General features: G+C 39.5%; 1 protein-coding gene across 12 annotated transcripts in view; it reads right to left on the reverse strand.

Annotated features, from left to right (window-relative positions):
- Positions 1–19388, reverse strand: part of WNK2 (WNK lysine deficient protein kinase 2) — a 336843-nt gene that overhangs the window by 130022 nt on the left and 187433 nt on the right. For all 12 annotated transcript variants that reach the window (XM_029600851.1, XM_029600854.1, XM_029600860.1 and 9 more), the window contains exons 8-9: positions 16033–16324; positions 3742–3944 (exon numbers count right to left, since the gene is read on the reverse strand). In XM_029600851.1, coding sequence (XP_029456711.1) covers positions 3742–3944; positions 16033–16324 — 495 coding nt within the window. The remainder of the gene's footprint in view (positions 1–3741; positions 3945–16032; positions 16325–19388) is intronic.

Raw genomic sequence — 19388 nt, forward strand, 5'->3', positions numbered from 1 at the left:
TCATCTTCTCACCCATCCCCTTGGTATGCTCGATCAGGCAAACAGTGCTTATCTGCTGCTGAATCCTCTGCCAGCTTCCCTTTTGTCAGAACTACACAGAGCCCTGTAGTCTCATGATAACCAGAGAACTGGCAGAGGTGTCAGCAGCAGTAGGAAAGGAGCACTGCTCACTGATACTTCCTGCTAGTGGAAGGCCATCGTGCAGGGAATATGAGTGGGAAAGAGGAATACTTTGATGCCAGCAGCAGTGACCTGCTACTTTCTCTGTGGGGAGCCAAAATTTTGTAGCACACTAGTTGGAACCTCTGATTTAGTCAGCTTTTTTCAAGTGCAATCTTTACTCCCTCTCCTCTCCATCCTCCTGACTGTGGAGCTCCATAACAGACTGGTTTCCTCAGGAATACAAGGCAAGCTTTTACATGCATCCTTTGTGGATATTAGAGCAGAAAAATTAGTCTTCTGGTAAACCATGAACTACCTTGGTTTCCCCAAGTCTCTGCAAGTCTAAACTTCCAGAAAGCTTGCTAGCTCAAGGAGCAGATGAAATGACAATGGTTTGCTGAATCATTACATACGTAAGGATTAGTCACTGCATCAGAATTATGAGACAGAAAAACCGAACACTGTCTTGAATCTTCTCTCTACTGGAGCAGATGGGCTAAACATGTTTGGCAAGTGTGCTGCTTAATTATCATTAACACCAGGGGATTAAGTGAGAGCACCAAGCTGATTAACTTAGATTTAGTTGCTTCCTCTTCTTTTGAAGTGCTTTCACATATTCCCATATTTGTTCTGTTGGAAAGGGATTTCTCTAGAGACATAGTACTTGTAGCAGAAGGTACTACTGAATAACTGTGATAATCGATACAGTAACAGGCCAATGCAATACCGTGCGCTAGCTGCTGTGCATGGCTCAATGCGTGATTTGCATCAGGGGTTATGGATGTGTGTCCAAATGCGTGACCAAACGGGGGGGTTAGCACATCCAAAATGCGTGACCAAACACGTGCGTAAGTAATAGCATTCGTCACATGTAAATGCATATTGATGAGGCTATTATCTATTCTCCCCAATGCAAAAAAAAAAATGCACAATTTTACTAGTCTCCAAAATTAATGCCTGCTCGGTGCAGGCGTTAATTTTTGAAGGAGCCCATAAAGTGTATAGAAAAGCAGAAAATACTGCTTTTCTGTACTTCCTCTGACTTAATACCGTGGTGATAACTTAGAGAAACTAAACAATTCATAATACTAAAAAAAAAATTTTTTTTTAAAGAAATTAAATTTAGACCTCCATTTTCCTAAGCTGCTGACAGCCATCTCTCCTGGGCACCCGCTGCACAATTTTCCCCTAGCGCCTCCTTTTCACCACAGCAGCCTATTTGCATCAGGCGCCCCAGAGAGGTGGATCGGTGTGCATTAAGGGAGCGAGCACTCAATCATGAGCACCTGTTTAATGCTCGCCGATAATGCATCGGACTGTCAGGGTGGCGCAATATGCCTAAGAAGCACTGATCAAGAGAGCCAACCACCACCTCAGGGACTTCTGTAAAAACAGATCGACTGGGGTCTACGGAACCACAGCAGGAATGAAATCTGGTGGACTAGATGGGATGTTTGGTTCTCGACTGCTTTCCTTCTATGCTTCCCCCAAAACAACTTGAAATCTTAGGTTTTCTAACATTTCTGCTCGTTTAACAAAGACAATTAAAATTCTTGCTGCCCAAGAAAAAACTGCATGTTTACACAAAGGGTAATAAAATACAACTCTCTTTAGTCATGTCATGAACTCACACAAATCTTAGAGAGACAATATATATAGTTCGTACAAAATTTATTGAAAATACCCACATATATTTATTTATTTATTTATTTTATTAAGGCTTTTATATACCGACTTTCTTGATACAAATCAAATCGGTTTACAATGAACTAAGCAGAATATACAATATATACCTATATAGACAATTAAAACTAAGCTAGCACACTCACACATTCATACCATCAAGTTAAAAAAATATGTTTTTTTGAGATGTAATTTTTAGAAATTAACATATGTTCTTATCACAAATCAATTTCATATATGCTTATAAATTATCACTATAATATATTAATCAATCACATATATCACATGTCTCCACAATCACTTAGTCAGGATCATCTGCTCATTATGTCCGACAAAAGATACAAGATCTCTTCATTTCACCCCTTTCGTTAGGGGCTTCCTCAGGGACTGATGTTTTTCAAATACTTTTAACTATGCTGATACCCTGAAAAAAGACGTGTAAACAGCTATCAATAAATTACAATAAAATGAGACTATGAAGTTATTACCATAAAATAAATGTTTAACCATACTCCCTGATGAATTAGATTCTGGGTGTTACCTAGATAGGTTCAGTGTGGGTTTAGGAGTAAAATTGGGCTTTATATTTATAAATGTTTCATTAGACTTTATAGTTAAAAGTGTGATTGAAAATAAGGTATGAATAAGGTGCTTTGCACCTGTGTTAATCTATTCACCACTTACATTTTTAAATTTGTTTAAGGGAGTATGGTTAAACATTTATTTTATGGTAACAACAACTTCATAGTCTCATTTTATTGTAATTTATTGATAGCTGTTTAGACATCTTTTTTCAGTGTATCAGCATAGTTAAAAGTATTTGAAAAACATCAGTCCCTGAGGAAGCCCCTAACGAAAGGGATGAAACGAAGAGATCTTGTATCATCTTTTGTCGGACATAATGAGCAGATGATCCTGACTAAGTGATTGTGGAGACATGTGATATATGTGATTAATTAATATATTATAGTGATAATTTATAAGCATATATGAAATTGATTTGTGATAAGAACATATGTTAATTTCTAAAAATTACATCTAAAAAAACATATTTTTTTAACTTGATGGTATGAATGTGTGAGTGTGCTAGCTTAGTTTTAATTGTCTATATAGGTATATATGTGGGTATTTTCAATAAAATTTGTACGAACTATATATATTCTCTCTAAGATTTGTGTGAGTTCAAGAAAAAACTGCAGGTTGCGAAAGAGTCCAGGCATCTGCACGAACTAAAATTTAATACCAAATCTACTTTTCTCTAAGTCTAACCCTCCTCACTTTGGCCATAGTCCCAATCTATTCCATATCCTCAATGGGGATAAACAGGATGTTAACCTAACCTACCCGGTCCCTCCCAAATCATTAAGTTTTATGAACCTCAGCCAAAAGGCTGAGAGGATTATCCTTGGCTCGTGGCTCAGATCTACAATGAACACACACACACAGCTTTGCCTCTGGGTGATGTTATATTGGAGCCAAGAGAAAGCATGACATTGAGCAGAGGTTTGACCTTTTGCGCAAGAGAAAGCATCCACACCTCAAGAAGATCTTGATTATAATCATGTATTCCTTCATTTTATTCATCGGTAAACAAAGGAAAATGATTCTTTGACATATGAAAGACTAAAATGATAGCAAATCTTTAAAAAAAAGTTATAAAGATTAAAAATACACCCGCCCTTTTCACACAGTCAACTAGAATTAAATAGCTTGAGAGAAGCTATGTACAGAATATACTAACTCTCCATACCTTAAACAGTTCAATCAGACGGTATTATTCTGACAATTAAAGGCTTGCATGCATGCCTCAGAAAATCTGTAAGATTACAAGAAAACTAAAATTGCATTAAAAGGACTATTTTTGTTGTACCATTGAAAGTAAAATTTGACACTTACTGTTGCAGATTGCTGGTAGTGCCCCAACTGTGGCTGCTGAAGGTTTTGAGGCAGAGCCTGGCTATCATTCAGGGGTGGGCTGTAGACCCGATGAATAGCAGGGGGTAAGGAGTCAGGCAGAGATGAGTAAATAACACTTTGCTGGCTGCTCTGGGAATCCGAATAAACTGTAGACCCTTGACCACTGTCAAATGTGCTGTCAGCTGAAAAAAAAAAAAAAAAAAAGCTCTGTTATTCTAAAAAGCTTACTCCATGAACAAAAATCTTCTAGTAAAGATTTAGGGGGGCACTTTTGAAAAGGCTGTATTGTTTGCAATATACACACAGTTCCTGTCCAAAAAGGAAAACCATGCATGGTGTTTACCTTTGAAAATTAGGAGCTGCAAAGTACATGCAACAAAGCGGCCAGCATCTGCAGACAGCTGAGGGGGTAAAGGCAGATCTAACCTTTAAAAATATCACTGTTCGGTTTCCATTTTTTCCCCCAATCTGAACATACCCTTGGGAATACTTCTAACCAAACTAAAGTATGAATGCTATGGAAGCCCAGGTGGACTTATAGCTTCACAGAGGGTGGTGATTTTCAGCCAAGCCATTTTATCCGGGGGAATGGCTGTGAAAATTGCCAAAAAACAAAAAAAATAAATAAATAAATAAAAAATCAGCATTTATTTTTTTAGCAAGGCATTTTGCCAGTGCTGGTATAGGCCAGAATTTTCCTAACTTACAGAGCTGAGAGTTTGAATAGATATTTTAACTTTTGTTCAATCGTATAGATAACAGTTCTGTTCAAAGATTTCCCTAATATTTAATAGACTTGGAACAAAAAATGATTCATTAAAAAGTCACACATACAGCTTCTGGTTGTAACTGAAGATGCCACATGGATTTCAAAACATCTAGCGATTGAGAGAGTCCTTTTCAATACAGTCGGTAGTTTAAAGATTTCACGAGAGTATGAATGAGTAGTCATACATACCTCAAAAATGTTAGTCAATGTGATTCAAGATCCGATAATTTCATGAAAGGATTAGTAAAGCTTCACAGTATTCCTCGTGATTAACGGTTCTAAATATGTTCATGATATTTCATGGTAAACAGCGTTGAAATTCAGCACTTTGTTGGAAAGCTATTTAGCTTGACCATCTTTTTGAGATGCACAAAAATCTGTTATTTCAGCGATAAACATTTCCCTGATGAAGCAGATATCCCGCAAAACAGAGGCCTTTGTTGGGACTGAACCAAGAATGTGTTAGAATAAGCTGGGCTTGAACCAAGAGCATGTTAAGAGTCTAAGCTGCAAACGCATCTAATAAGTGGCACAAAATACAAAGCACTGTACTTCGAAAGATTATGGGGCATTTTTTTTTTTTTTTTTAAAGTGGACTGTAATTTAAGATTAATATGATTATGTTTGGTTTATTCTTATGAATGTTATAAAAAAAGGGTAAAGCAATCAGTGAAGGGCAGTACAGAGGTGGATTGCATGAATGGCTTTGTAAGATGTATGTTTGTTCAATATTGTTGACATTTTTATATTTTGCATATAATAGCCAATGTTTGGAGATTTTGTAATAAAAATGTACTTTAATATTAAAAAAGGTTAAATTGTCTTATTTATGATAATATTGGTGTCACTTATCCATATATATACACACACACATAGTGCCCTGGATAGATTTACATATAGACAAAGTTCCATATATACACACCTGATTATATGGCCAAGTAATTCCTTCTCATTCCCTAAGTTGATACAGCTCATAGGATCAGAAGGCATCTGCAAGTTTTCCAGCTATATATATATATATATATATATATATATATATATATATATATATATATATATATATATATATGTCTCAAGAGGATGTGCTACTGCACAATTTTAAAATATTTTTGCTTATTTCACTATGAAAAAGCAGCAAGTAATTTAAGCCGGCTCACTTATTGCTTAATGATTTTAGATGTAATTTCAGCTATGAAACAGCAGCATTACCAAAGGAATAAAAGCAGTCCAGTTACAATTCAGTTCCAGCTTTTTATATTAACATCTTCATAGCTTTGGATAGTACAATATATTTAAGAATATACATATTCATTTTCAGTTGTATCAAAACCACCACATTCCTCTGAATTCAGGTATATGAACTATCCAACCACAAAAAAACAGGGAAGAATGGCATCTTTGACCAACAGGAATAAGGATTATGAGGATCATACTACTTTATTGATCACCACAAGGAGATTAAAAAGGACTTTAAAAAGTGTACAGACGTTTATATGATGTATCTGCTTTATATTTTTTACTGGGAAAAAGTGTCCAAAATGATATTTGGGGAAAAATGGCTATTGTTCAGATCCAGGGATACTATAAAATTGCCTATTTGTGGGAAGCACTACATTAGTAGGATCACAGCCATCATAACTCAGAACTCTTAGAAGTACCTAGAAACTCTCCCTCTTGTTAATTACTCTATGTATATTTTAGTTTACCTAGTTTATGGGTAAACCTTGTTACCTATTATATCAGTTTACATGTTGTATTGTAAAGCGCCTTGCTGAATTATCTGTAAACCGAGGTGATGTGACATACGTGCCGTCGTATATAAAAATCTTTAAATAAAAATCTTTAAATAAATAAATATTTTTATGTTGTGTATGTGATGTGAATTTTTATTGTAAACAGTTTTGCTTACATTCCAGTAGAAAAAAGCAGTACATAAATCATTTTAAATAAAAATAACTGTTTGGTGTTTTTAAATTGTAATCTGCCATGAACTACTTATCTGGGTATGATGGAATGCAAATATTTTATTTAAAATAAAATCAATGGTAAAGGCTTGTTTTCAGGGTAGCCAAATTGTGCAGCTTAACCTGGTTCTTTAACCAAATGCATACAAATGCAATTTGTCAATTCACAGTTGATATCATGAAAATTGAACCCAATAGGTGTCTGAGGACTGGATTGGATTATCACTGTACTAGCCTCAGACTTACATTCAGAAGTATTTTGATGCATCCAAATTGAGTTGGCCAAGTTTGTCTGCTTCATTAGCTGCTTAAACATTCACCTATCTAGTGATAGGATCTAATTACTTTTACAGCTGGATACCAGGATTCAGGTTATTTTTTTCTGCTGCACATTTTGGCAACACTGATTTTGTTTTCCAATAATACACTTTGGGATTGAAGCAAATGGCTCATGGGATATTGACAATTAAAATTACATTTCAAAAAAATGTTCTGAGCACACAGGTGATGGTTTCGTAACCACATCTAGATTAGTGTGCCAGAAAAACTTGATTGCTCAGTCTAACCTTTTCCAGTCTGGGTCCTTCTTATGCACTTACCTGAAAGTTATGAATCTGCCTTCAAAGTACGTATTTCATTCATTTGCATATAACTTTTACTCAAAGTGTTACACAATTTTAGTAAAGAGCATAAATCAGAAATAAGCAGATGTTTCTCTGTCCCTACTGGGCTATTTCTACAGTGGAAACTTAAAAGTAGAACCATAAGTATTTAAAAGTCAGAAAGTCCATTGCTCCTTCTGTCCATCTTGCTCATTGCTATGTAGTTGGCTAGGGTGAAACATGACCAGAGCTTCAAGAGTCCAACAGCTCATTATATAGCAATCCAGGGAAAGTGAAAAAGAAAATGACTTCCCAATTCCAAAAATGGCAAAATACTTTTACCTAGCAGGCAGCTATTAGGGCATCTTTTTGGCTAAAATCAAAGAAACTGTGCCTTGAGCAGAGGATGGTCTTCTTGGCCTTTTGACAGACACTAAGAACCTGTACAATATAGGGGGTTAACACCCTTTCATCGAACCTTACTGGAGATGCAACTTTAACCTGAATGAAACCAGAGGATATATAACCTATCAAAGGAAGTTTGGGCAAACCTTGAAAGGGGTCTGATATTATATACAGTGGCTTGTAGAAGTGTTTGACCCCCTAAAACGGTGGTTCCCAACCCTGTCCTGGGGACCCCCTAGTCAGTCAGGTTTTCAGGATGCATGCACTGCCTCCATAACATGCACATTTCTTTCATACATATTCTTTGTGGATATCCTGAAAATCTGACTGGCTGGGGAGGTCCCAGGACAGGGTTGGGAACCACTGCCCTAAAAAGGTCAGCAGATTTGTATGGATTACAAACATACAGATTGTTCCACAGAGTATATTACACACCAGTATGCGCTTAAAGTAAAATTTCAAAGTCACAATTCATTATTTCTCTGCATTTTTTGTAAAAATTAAACTGAAAAGTGCTGCTTGCATAAGTATTCAACCCCAGTGCCATGGAAGCTCCAAGTTTACACAGATGAAGATATTGCCCTATCAATTGGCCTGTACCTGTGAATCATTAAAAATCAGCTTTTCTGGATAAGACACCTAATTTCAGAACCATTGGTTAGACTGAACCTGAAAGAAAGCTGTGAAAATTAAGACCAAAGAACATTCTAAGGAAATCTATATAAATAAAAATGTTAAATAGTTTGTACGTCGTCGCTAATATCACCAACCGCTTAACCGAATGCGTTCAAATTTGCACACAACATTCACTTCCCATACGGGAAGGATCTTATACACTTACATTACATATAGGTCACACCTGTGACAGGTAATACAAGTTTAAAAATTGCTTACACAAAACAGCAACATCTGGTGGCCGTCAGCGCAAGCGCAACCTCTTACACCTTTCACACACACCACACCCCACCCACACAGGGCTATTGTCTTTCATTCACACTCCCTCATAACACACAGAAATCCACACTCATCACACCACACACCCCCACCCACACACCTGCCAATGTCACTTACTTCACCCACCCTCCCAAAACACACCAAAAAACACGAATTCCTGGCTGCTACATTGGGAAGCCACGCATTTCACACACCCTCCGAATTTAAAATACCCTCTTCCACCCACCCACGCACTGCACTCCGATCACACACTACACCTGATAGAAGTCCGTGCTTCTCCGCCGGCACCACAGGAACGGTCCGGGACACACCGCATTCAGTAGGGCCGGATGCCAGCAACCAAAATGGCACTGGCGGACCTTGCCCTTACTATGCTATACGGAGACAACAATGACGTCGGTACACCATGTGACATAGTAAGGGCAACAGCCCGTCGGCGCCATATCATCAGCGGACATTTGCCCTTACTAGGTCAGGAATCCTGACGCACCACTTTCACCGGTGAAGTTTTGCGACATGGCAGCCGGTGGAACAAACCCTAGCACTCACCCTCGCCACCGGCTGGCAGTTTACACAGGTAGCCGGGGAGGAGCACGGTGGGGGACCGTTCTTATTTTCCGCCGCGTGTTTTTCACGGGGGGGGGGGGCACTGATTTTCCACATCTCCCGAGAGGGGGGCTGTAGTGCGGGTTGCTCTATTTCGCCGGGTTGGGTGTGGGGGGGGGGGGGGGGCCAGGAAGGTGTGCTTGCATATTTAAACTATTCTTTGCTGGTGTTGTTCATTTGGGGTAAAAAAAACACCAAAACAAACAAACTGTAACCTTTACTGCTCTGTTCTTCAACTTAAAAAGGCTCAGCTACTGCACCAATTGCTTTTAAATTTGGACATAACCTTGCTTTCACTTTCGGCAAGGTTCTTCTCTATCTAGATTACATAGATGTCACACGGTTACAGAAAAAACATGTTTTTTACATGTGTGTGGGGAAAACAGAGACATCTGTTGGACAGACATGCAACACACGCTATCTACCTTGGGAAATGAAGCTGCTATACTGCGCATGCGCGGGCGGGAGCGCACATCTGGCACAGCGGGACTAACATGGTGCTGGGAGGGGCAGCAGCGGTGCACGTTGTGCACAGCGGGACCAACATGGCGCTGGGAGGAACAGCAGCGGCGGACCGATGGCAATATCGGGCGTGGTGGTGTCGGCCGGCCGAAATTCGACACCTGGGAGGAGCTGCGGCAGCGATCTGGTACGGCTCACGTGCACGACGGAGGGATCCTGCTGACCTCGCGCCTTCGGGAGTGGGCCACGCAGAACCGCACAAGAGGGAGAGGGACGGGGAGAGGCAGCTGGGAGGGCATTGCGAGCCGGAGGGGATCAGAATCAGGGAAGGAGATTGAGAGAGGGTGCGGTGTCACTGACAAAAGGGTAGGGAGTAGGCGGGGAGAGGTGACAGTGAGGGGAGGGTGAATGAAGAGGGCAGTGTCAGTGGAGAGACCCAGAGGGGATAGGTGAGTGTGAGGGGTGAGAGTTGAGTGGGGACAGGGGAGTGAAGAGGGGGTTAGTGACCGAAGGGGGAGGGGTGAGTGTGAGGGGAGAGAGCTGGAGTGGGGACAGGGGAGGAAAGGGGGGGTGAGTGACCAAGGGGGAGGACGATGTGTGACTGAGGTATATGAGCAAGGGGAAGGGGGAGGGGGGGGAAAGAACCTGACTCTGCCACTGCAACGCGTGGCCGGGCACAGCTAGTTAAAGATAAAGTTGTAGACATGCACAAGATAGGAAAAGGTTACAAAATATCAAAGTGCTTAGATATCCCGGTTAAAAACCAAAATACTGCACTAAGTTATCACTCTAGAGGGAATGAAAATGTAAATAAATCAGTTCAATCACCTCACTTATTTATCTTCATCAATATTGTGGTTGAACACACGTCAACTCAATACACATTTAATATAATTATATATATTCAACAGAAAAATTTTGAAGGAGGAGTGGAAAGTTTCATATCTTATGTTCCCATTACCCACTGGTAATAGAATTAGATTTTATAATCAAACTGTTCAACCACTTTCTATTTTGAACTCACGTTGGTCTTGAATATTTATATAGCGCATTTCCACGGAGTATTATTTAAGTGAACAACAGTACTTGAAGTTACATTTTTGTTACATTGTTTCATAAAAACAAAAAAAATAATTTGGATACAAAAGGTGTGTTTGGACACTTATCAAGTTATTTCTTTGATACAATGTTTGGAGACTTTTTTTTTTTAACTTTTTTGAACGTTCAGATAAATAGGAAGTGGCTGGTGGTGGATAGTTTGATTATAAAATCTAATTCTCATTACCAGTGGGTAATGGGAACATAAGATATGAAACTTTCCACTCTTTCAAAAGGTTTTCTGTTGAATATATATAATTAAATTGTGTATTGAGCTGACATGTGTTCAACCACAATATTGATGAAGATAAATAAGTGATGCGATATAATTGAGTTGATTTAGATATCCCAGTGAACATTGTTGGCTCAATTCTGAGGAAATAGAAGCTGCATCATACCACCCAGACGCTGCCTAGACAAGGTCGTCCCTCAAATCTCAGCGTCTGAGCAAGGAGATCTGTGAGCAAAGCCACAGAGAGGCCAACAATCACTTTGAAGGAGCTACAGAGTTCAGTGGCTAAGACTGGCATGGAGGTGATATAAAACAGGGGGAGAGGGCAAGATGGCGGCATAGAGTGATTGAATGCCAGCTGCCCTAAAGTTCTTGTTCCTGAACTAAATTTTCTTAACCATGCCGTCTAAAAGAAAGGGAAGGTTAGGATTTTCCCCTCTGAACCCATACCTTCTCCTGGGCAGCTCAACATCTTGCGTTTCATGACCCAGCCGGTGTTCGAGGGAGCCGATGAACTCTGTGGGAGTCCCAGAGGGGAGAGCAGGGATCTCCGATGGAAGAGGCATCCCTCAGCCCTGACCTTCCCCTGCCTCTGGGAAACGTGACCCCGGCAAGGACGCTTCTCAGTCGCAGACCAATGACGTGGTAGGAGCGACTGAGGTGGAGGGGGTGCTTCCTTGCCTTGCGCTGGAAGCGGAGAATTCTCCTTCAGCTGGAGCTGAATTGAGCATCGGAGCTACCTGGGGATCCTCTGAGGCGAGGAGAAGTAGAGGTTCCTGCGGCTGGTAGCCAAAGACAGACATTGACCAGCATGATTGGTGAGTCCTTGCAAATTCCTTCAAGGCCAGAAGCAATGACCCTTGAGGCGTTATGGGGCTTGGTGGCAGGTTACGGAACATCTTTGAGACATTTAGATAACAAAATGGCCTCTCACCTATAGTTTTCAGCAGAAAATCATTGAGGTATAGGAACAGGCCAATGTAACCACAAATAGGATCTTAGAGGCTGAAAATAAAATTCAGTCCATCCAGGAATTTAATGTAGCTACCATTAAAGAACAAATGGCCTGCTCTAGACGTCTGGAAATGTTAGAGAATAATGTCAAAGCCAAAAAGCAAGAAGGGAGGTGATCTATAAAAGCTGTTACGGTGAAAAAACAAAAGAGATGCCACATGTCCTTTAAAAGAGTATTACAGTGGAGACGTGTTAAAATGCCCAACTCTGGCCGAGTTTTGCCACTCCACTCTTCAAGTGGCTGCCTCAGGGGCTACAGAGGAACAAAAATCATTACTACATACATGCTAGTGCTCACAAAAAAAATAATAAAAACAAAATACTAGATCAAATTAGTCAATTCATAGATGCCTATAGGACAACTACCTCATCCCCAGTAACTTAAGGAGAGGGTTTATATTTTTTTTTTAATTGATTTAGCACCGGTGGAGTAAATACTATGTTAATGCCCTAACTTTAAAGTGAATTTCCTAATAATTCTCCATTATATTATTTGATGCCCTCTTTCGCTCTTTTTATGTTGTTTCTTTTGATATACAGCTTGGATAAATTAGGAGCAATTTCTATTTTCCACATGTTAATTGTAATATTTGATATGTATATGTTATCCAACTGTGATATGCAAACATTTGTTTGTAAATTGAAAATAAAGAATTAAAAAAAAAAAAAAGACTGGAGTGGAGGTGCACCAGTCAGTCATAGCAAGAGCTTGCAATCAACTGGCCTGCCTAGGAGGATGGCTAGAAAGAAGCCATTACTGAAGAAAAACCATATCAAAGCACATCTGGAGTTTTCCAGAAAGCACCAGAGTGATTCAGCTAAATGTGGGATAAGGGTTTGTAGTCAGATGAGTCACAAATGGAACTTTTTGGCCAAAATTTAAAATGCCACATGTAGCATTTGAGCCACATGAGCCATCCCAGCAGTAAAGTATGGGGGTGGCAGCATCATGTCGTGGGGATGCTTTTCTTCAGCAGGGACTGGGCATCTTGCTAAAATTGAAGGATGTATGGAGCAAAATACAGGGAAATACTGAAAGACAACCTGCTTCAGTCTGCTAAACTAAAACTTGGGAGAAAGTTCATCTTTCAAAAGGTCAATTATTTCAAGTACAAGGCCAAAGCAACACAGAAGTGGTTGAACAAAAAGATGAATGTTCTACAATGGCCAAGTCAAAGTCCAGATCTCAATCCAATCGAGAATCTGTGGCACTGTTTGCAATAAACATACTGCCTGGAACAATCTGATAAGTGTCATTGTAATCCACACAAATCTGTTGACTTTTTAGGGGATCGAATACATTTGTAAGCTATTGTGTACACACACTTATTCTCATATATCCTAATATAAAAACTCAAATTTGGCCATTTTCAGCACCTTTATTAGCCCCTCTTTGTACTTTTTCTATACCAAAGCCAAGTATCTAATGTACATTATAGCTCCCCAACCCTAAATTAATTGAAACTATTCCATTTCCCTAGATAGCAAACCTCAAACAGCAATTACTTGTTTGAAATTTCAGGCTTCATCAGATTCTCCGTTATAGTTTCCTATTAGCTCTTTGGAATTAAGAGTATCTTTCTCTGTCTCAGGAGAAAAAAAGCCTTTAAATATACAACTTTAAACAAAGCCTCATTTCAGGTTTAGTAGAGTGGCTTTAACTCAACTACAGGGTCTTCGCCTTACACAAAGACAAAGATAAGTCGTTCTCTCACCAAGATCAATCATTGAGAAACAGGGTGGGAGTGACTACCATACCTAATACTATATGGGTATGACAAAGCTATTACCACCATGCTATCTTTTGGAACCAAACCCAGTTTTTTGGTTTAAAGACTACAATCTAAATTCTGCAGAAATTTCTTTGCATTGACCCTAATATAAAGATATGCTGCAAATTTTGAAGTAAGGAATGTGCTGATTTTGCTGGAGTCTCAGATACATTGGATTTTCTCCTTCTCAAAGAGTAAAATTCAGAAGGCTGTAGCTGAAAATAGACCAAATTGCTTTTCGCCTTAGATTGTGTGCTAAAGATATGTCAGTAGCTTTAAGCATACCTGATAGCATTACAGAGTGACGGCCTGTGCATTTCTTTTGGTAAACTTGCCAACCAATATTCAGCAGAGTGATTCTCACTCATCTATGCCCCATTTAAATGGCAGAATTATATTTGCTTTAAGTTACAGTACTGCACTGATCTGGACAATTTACATGATTTTCCACTGAAATATTCCAATTCTTCATTTTATGCTTCTTGATAAAGTTACGTGAGAAGCATTCATGAATTTTATGATATGGAATATAGAGCATAGTTTTTTTGTTTCCTTTGCTCTGGAAGAATATGGATTAAGGGAATGAAAAGAAAGGGATTTGAGTGTTTTACATACAGTCATTCCATGTGAGAATCACTAGTTTCACAATGGTGTACAGGTTTGACACTCAGACTAAGTTATGGAGGTAGGCATACACTTCTGAGAAACTGGGAAAACAATCTAAAACTAGGGGAATACTATGAAGTAGGGATGTGAACCATTTTTCTGACGATTGAAAATATCAGACGATATTTTCAAACTCATCAGAATTCAGGGGGCCCCCGAACCAGATAGGAAAACCCCACCGGGGGGGGGGGGGGGGGGCAGGAAGAAACGGCACTTTAAATTTAAACGGTCGGGGTGGGTTTGGGGTTTAAATTTATCTTTTCGTGTCCCCCACCCAAAATTTTTTAAGTACCTGGTGGTCCAGCAGGGGTCCCAGGAGCGATCTCCCGTGCTCAGGCAGTCTGTAGCCACTAATCAAAATGGCGCCGATGGCCCTTTGCCCTTAGCATGTGACAGCGTATCCGCGGCCATCCTGTGCTCCTACCATGTGACAGGGGCTGTACTTTAAAATTTTGGGGGGGAGAGGGGGGACATGAAAGGATTAAATTTAAAGGGTCAGGGTGTTTTGTTTTTTTTGATATGGTATATCACATGGTTGTAAAGGCGGAAAAAAACCCAGGATGTATTTAAATACAGATGGTGCAGGGGACTCCAAATTGCCTGCATCTGATAAGCAGTATATGGATACAAATAAAACTAACTTTAAAATTTCTGTATACAAATCCCAGAAGTCTGAAAAATAAGACTGGAAAGAGAATGCTCAGCACTAATAGAAGAGACATTAGGACTCTTGGAAACCTGGTGGAAGGACATTCAATGGTACAAATTATATCGACATGACAGGACAGGTACAACTGGAGGAGGGGTAGCCAGTAGGATAAAACTTTTGCAAGAAATAATTTCTATCCATAAAGATTCCAGTGTACCATTTAAGAGTAAATAGGTATAGTATAGTAGTGGGGTTATATTATCTCCTGCCTGGCCAGGATGAGGAGAAAGATGGTAGTCTAAAAGGCAAATTGAAAGTCAGTAATTTTGGAAAAGAAGAGAGCAGAATTGAAAATGTAATGCTTTTGTACAGATCCTTGCTATGATCACACCTTGATTATTATGTGCAGTTTCTGGTCACCTATCTCAAAACGTGAGGGCATAGAAAAGAGAGAAGGGCAACAAAAACAATGGGATGGAAAAGTTCCCTTATGGAGAAAAGCTAAACTGATTAGGGCTCTTTTTTTTTTTTCAAGCTAAAAAGAGGACAGAGGGGATAGGACTGAAATTTATGAAACCACAAGTTGGATGGAACACAAATACGAACAGTTATTTATTCTTTCAAACAGGACTAGAGAACACTACATGAAACTAGCAACCGGTAAATTTAAAACAAATTGTAATAAGCATTTTTTCACTCAGCACACAATCAAGCTATGGAATCTGTTGCCAGATAACTTGGTCAAAGCAACTAACAGTGGGGCTCAAGAGAGAATTGGCCAAGTTCCTGAAGGAAAAGTCCATAAACTATTAGTCAGGTAGTCTTACGAAAGAGAGCACTTCTCAGAGATACAAGAAATAGATTAACTATTGGAGATCTGATGGGTACTTGCAACTCAGACTGGCCACCATCGGAGACAGAATGCTGGGCTTGATGGACCTTGATCTGACCCAGAATGTTACTTATGTTGCCCATTAAATGGAGCAATCAAAGTTGGTCAAACATAGCATTGCTTTTATTTCCCCCTCTCTATACAAACATAAGAATGAAATTCAGCAAAGAATATACGAGGCTTACATGCAACAGATGTGATGCTGGCAGGCAGCTTCTGGTGGAAAATATGCTGGTCAATGTCCTGCTCTTCCGGCTCAGAAAAGATGTGCTGAACAATGTGGGTAGAGAAGGCTACTGGAACATGTGGCTGTGTCTGTGGAACTTTAAGTTGCTCGAGGCCTTCACTCTGTCTGCGATTCTCGAACTGTTTCACAGGCCACATCCTTTCCCTTCTCCAGTTGATTAATGCTACTCGGTCCCGTATGGACTTTGCAACTATCTTGACATCACTCTCATGGAAGAAACCCAACTCAACCTGCAAAGATAGCACTTCATAAACCATCAGCAAATTGACATGCTGCATCTAGACCTCTGTGCAGCGCACTGATCTGTTTCATACTCTTAAGAATGTGCTCAAAATGATCTAGTCATTTGAAAATAGATTCAAATTCCTTCCTGAAGACGCATAATGGAAATTGATTACTCATGTCTTTTTGACCTGATAGTTCCTCCTTTCTCTTCCAACAAAATCAGAACCAGTTGAGGGATTCTGGCATTATGAGCCTTCATTCACAACTATCTGTGTTTTTTCAACCCTATTTTAACAGACCCAACTTCAACTACCCTAGTCTGGTCACTGCAGCAACAGTCCCATACACTAGGGCTCTTTCCAATATCTAGGGCTATAATCCAGCCACCAGGTGTCATTCTTAATAACTATTACTCCATCTACCTCAGGGATTGCAAACACTTCCTCCACAGTATCCCCAGTGTGGAAGACATGACTCTGGGACTGAACCATGAACCGTCTACAGCACTGCCACTGAGCTACCAGGCCATTCCCTTCTAAAGCTCCTTTTAAGGATAAACATATTTCCTAACTATAGGTCAGATGAACTATGATTTTTCCCCATAAACAAAATAGGAAAAACTGTTATATTGTCTAAAATCTCTACCCCCCATACCCTATTTTAGGGTAAGAAGATTAATAAAATATCATCACAAACTAAAAAGATGGAATGGGATAACTAAATATAAAATATTTAACACTTTTACCCTCTTTCTACTGTTACAGTAAAGAAATCTCAGTACATTTGACTAGGGAATAAGTGAATATAAAGTCAACTTTGGCTAACAAGTTTGTTAAAGGTTGACAGCTTAAATATACTGTAGTCAATTAACCCTATCATCTTTTACAATATGTTACAGGCCAGAAAATGCAATGGACTTTTTAAAGAAAATCTCAACATAAAAATCACTCTCAAAATGGAGTAGCCTCACAGACACTGTTAGACTTGCTGTACGCATATCTGGGCTGTTGCATGAACCTGAACAATTTTGAGGAGATGCAGTTAACTTATTGATCCTATCTTTAAGCCCTTTCACATGAGTGATTATGACCAGTCCTTCGTTCATCATGAAGAATGTCAGATTTAAATGTCACAAATGATTTTCACTTATGACCTGAACAATAAAAAATTGAGTGGTAAGTGTTTGTATAATTTTATTTTGGACTGCTGATTCTTCAATTGCTATGTTTAACAGATTTACTGAATTTGGAGGAAAGCAAATTGTTGTGATTGGCTACTCAAGAGTTTGTATAGCCCTTTGTGACTGGCTATCTTCAATTCAATTAGAGTGGAGTAGCTGCCTAGTGGTTAGAGCAGCAGGCTGCAAATCAGGGAAACCAGGCTTCAAATCCCACTGTTGCTCCTTGATTTGTACAAGTCACTTCACTATCTACTGCCACAGGTACAAATAGATCGAGAACTCTGGGGACAGGGAAATACATATAATACTTGAAAGTAATCTGTTTTCAAGTGTTTGAAAGGTGGTATATAAATCAAAAATTAAAATGAGCCAGTGGAGATCTGAAGATAGTTGCAAATTAATTGATACAATTGTACCTTGTGACCACAGCCTTGATTTGTATATGTGTTGCAAATTTAAATGAGGAAGCTCTGGCCAGCAAGTTGGTTTGCAGTAAGACTAAAAAGTACCACTGAAGCAAACCTTCTGTCAAAACATCTTGACTGCATAATGTGTGCAAAGACAATCAACTTACTATAAGTCTACAAAGGAAATTAAATTGTTTACTATTTTAAACATTTGGTGATCCATTTGTCCAGTTAAGTTTGGGATGCACAAACTGCAATTTTAAAATTTACTGTTGTGGAAAATGGCTCAGATACCCAAGGTAAGTTTTAACCAAAAAAACTTACCTGGATAAAAATCAGAAGATTTTCAGGGCAGGCCTAAATTTAGTTTGAGAATGCTGTGGGGCAGTCTGAGTAGGTTATTCAGAAAAACTATCTAGATAACCAATTTATCTGGGTATATTCAGCAGTACAACTGCACCACTGAATACCTGATTTAAGTCATCCAAGTACAGTGGACCCTCGAGTTACAACCGGCTTGACATACGAACAACTTGGTTACAACCAAAATTTTAGTTTTGAGTTACAACCAAAGTCTTGAGTTACAACCTGAATGCCGGCCAAGGCCATGTGTATCTGCTCATGCATGCAGTTGCTTCTAATTGGGTGTTTTTTTCCTGTCAATTGTGTTTTTTTGGGCTTGGTGGGTGGGACTTCTGCTCTGCTGTTGCAGTGATTGGCTGCTGCTTATGAGGCCTGTCCATTTCATACGCACCCAGAGCTGCAAATGTTCACAGGAGCACATAGGCAGACCCGGCACAGCATCCCTGGTGACCAAGGAAGCTTCTGTGCAGCAGCAGAAAGGGAGGGTAGCACTCAGCTGGCTACAGCAAGTTATCAGGAGGGGAGGAATGACTATGCTGGGAGGGGAGGAATGAGTATGTTGGGAGGGGAGGAAGGAGTGTTTGGGGGCTAGAGATGTGCTCTGAGGGGGTTGGGAGAAGAGAATTTGCCCCCTCCTCCCTTCCTGCAAGCCAAAGATGTCAACTTGAATGGTGAGTACAGTATGAAATTGTTTCTGGTAGGCTAGGCACATTTTATAACTTTTGGTGAGTACACTAAGAAAATTATAGGGTTTCTGGTCATTACACACATTATACAACCCTTTTTTTATTATGAAAATGTTAAGGGGTGCTTTGAGAGGTTTGGAACGAATTATGGGTATTTCCATTATTTCTTATGGAAAAATAGTCTTGACTTACAACCAACTTGAGTTACAACCAGCTCTCTGGAACGAATTGAGTTCGTTAAGTCAAGGCCTGACTGCCCACAGCTCAATATCATCCTCAAAGAGGTCTATATTCAGTCACTGGCCAGATTACAAATTTAGCCAGATAAACTTAACTGGCTAACTTTGGTAGAATATTCAGTGGTGCAGCCACACTATTGAATATAAACCAGTTTTTCCTAATCCTCTTCTGGAGACATGCATCCAGTTGACTT

This window comes from Rhinatrema bivittatum, chromosome 4, assembly GCF_901001135.1.
Source record: "Rhinatrema bivittatum chromosome 4, aRhiBiv1.1, whole genome shotgun sequence".
In the NCBI taxonomy this organism is placed as follows: domain Eukaryota; kingdom Metazoa; phylum Chordata; class Amphibia; order Gymnophiona; family Rhinatrematidae; genus Rhinatrema; species Rhinatrema bivittatum.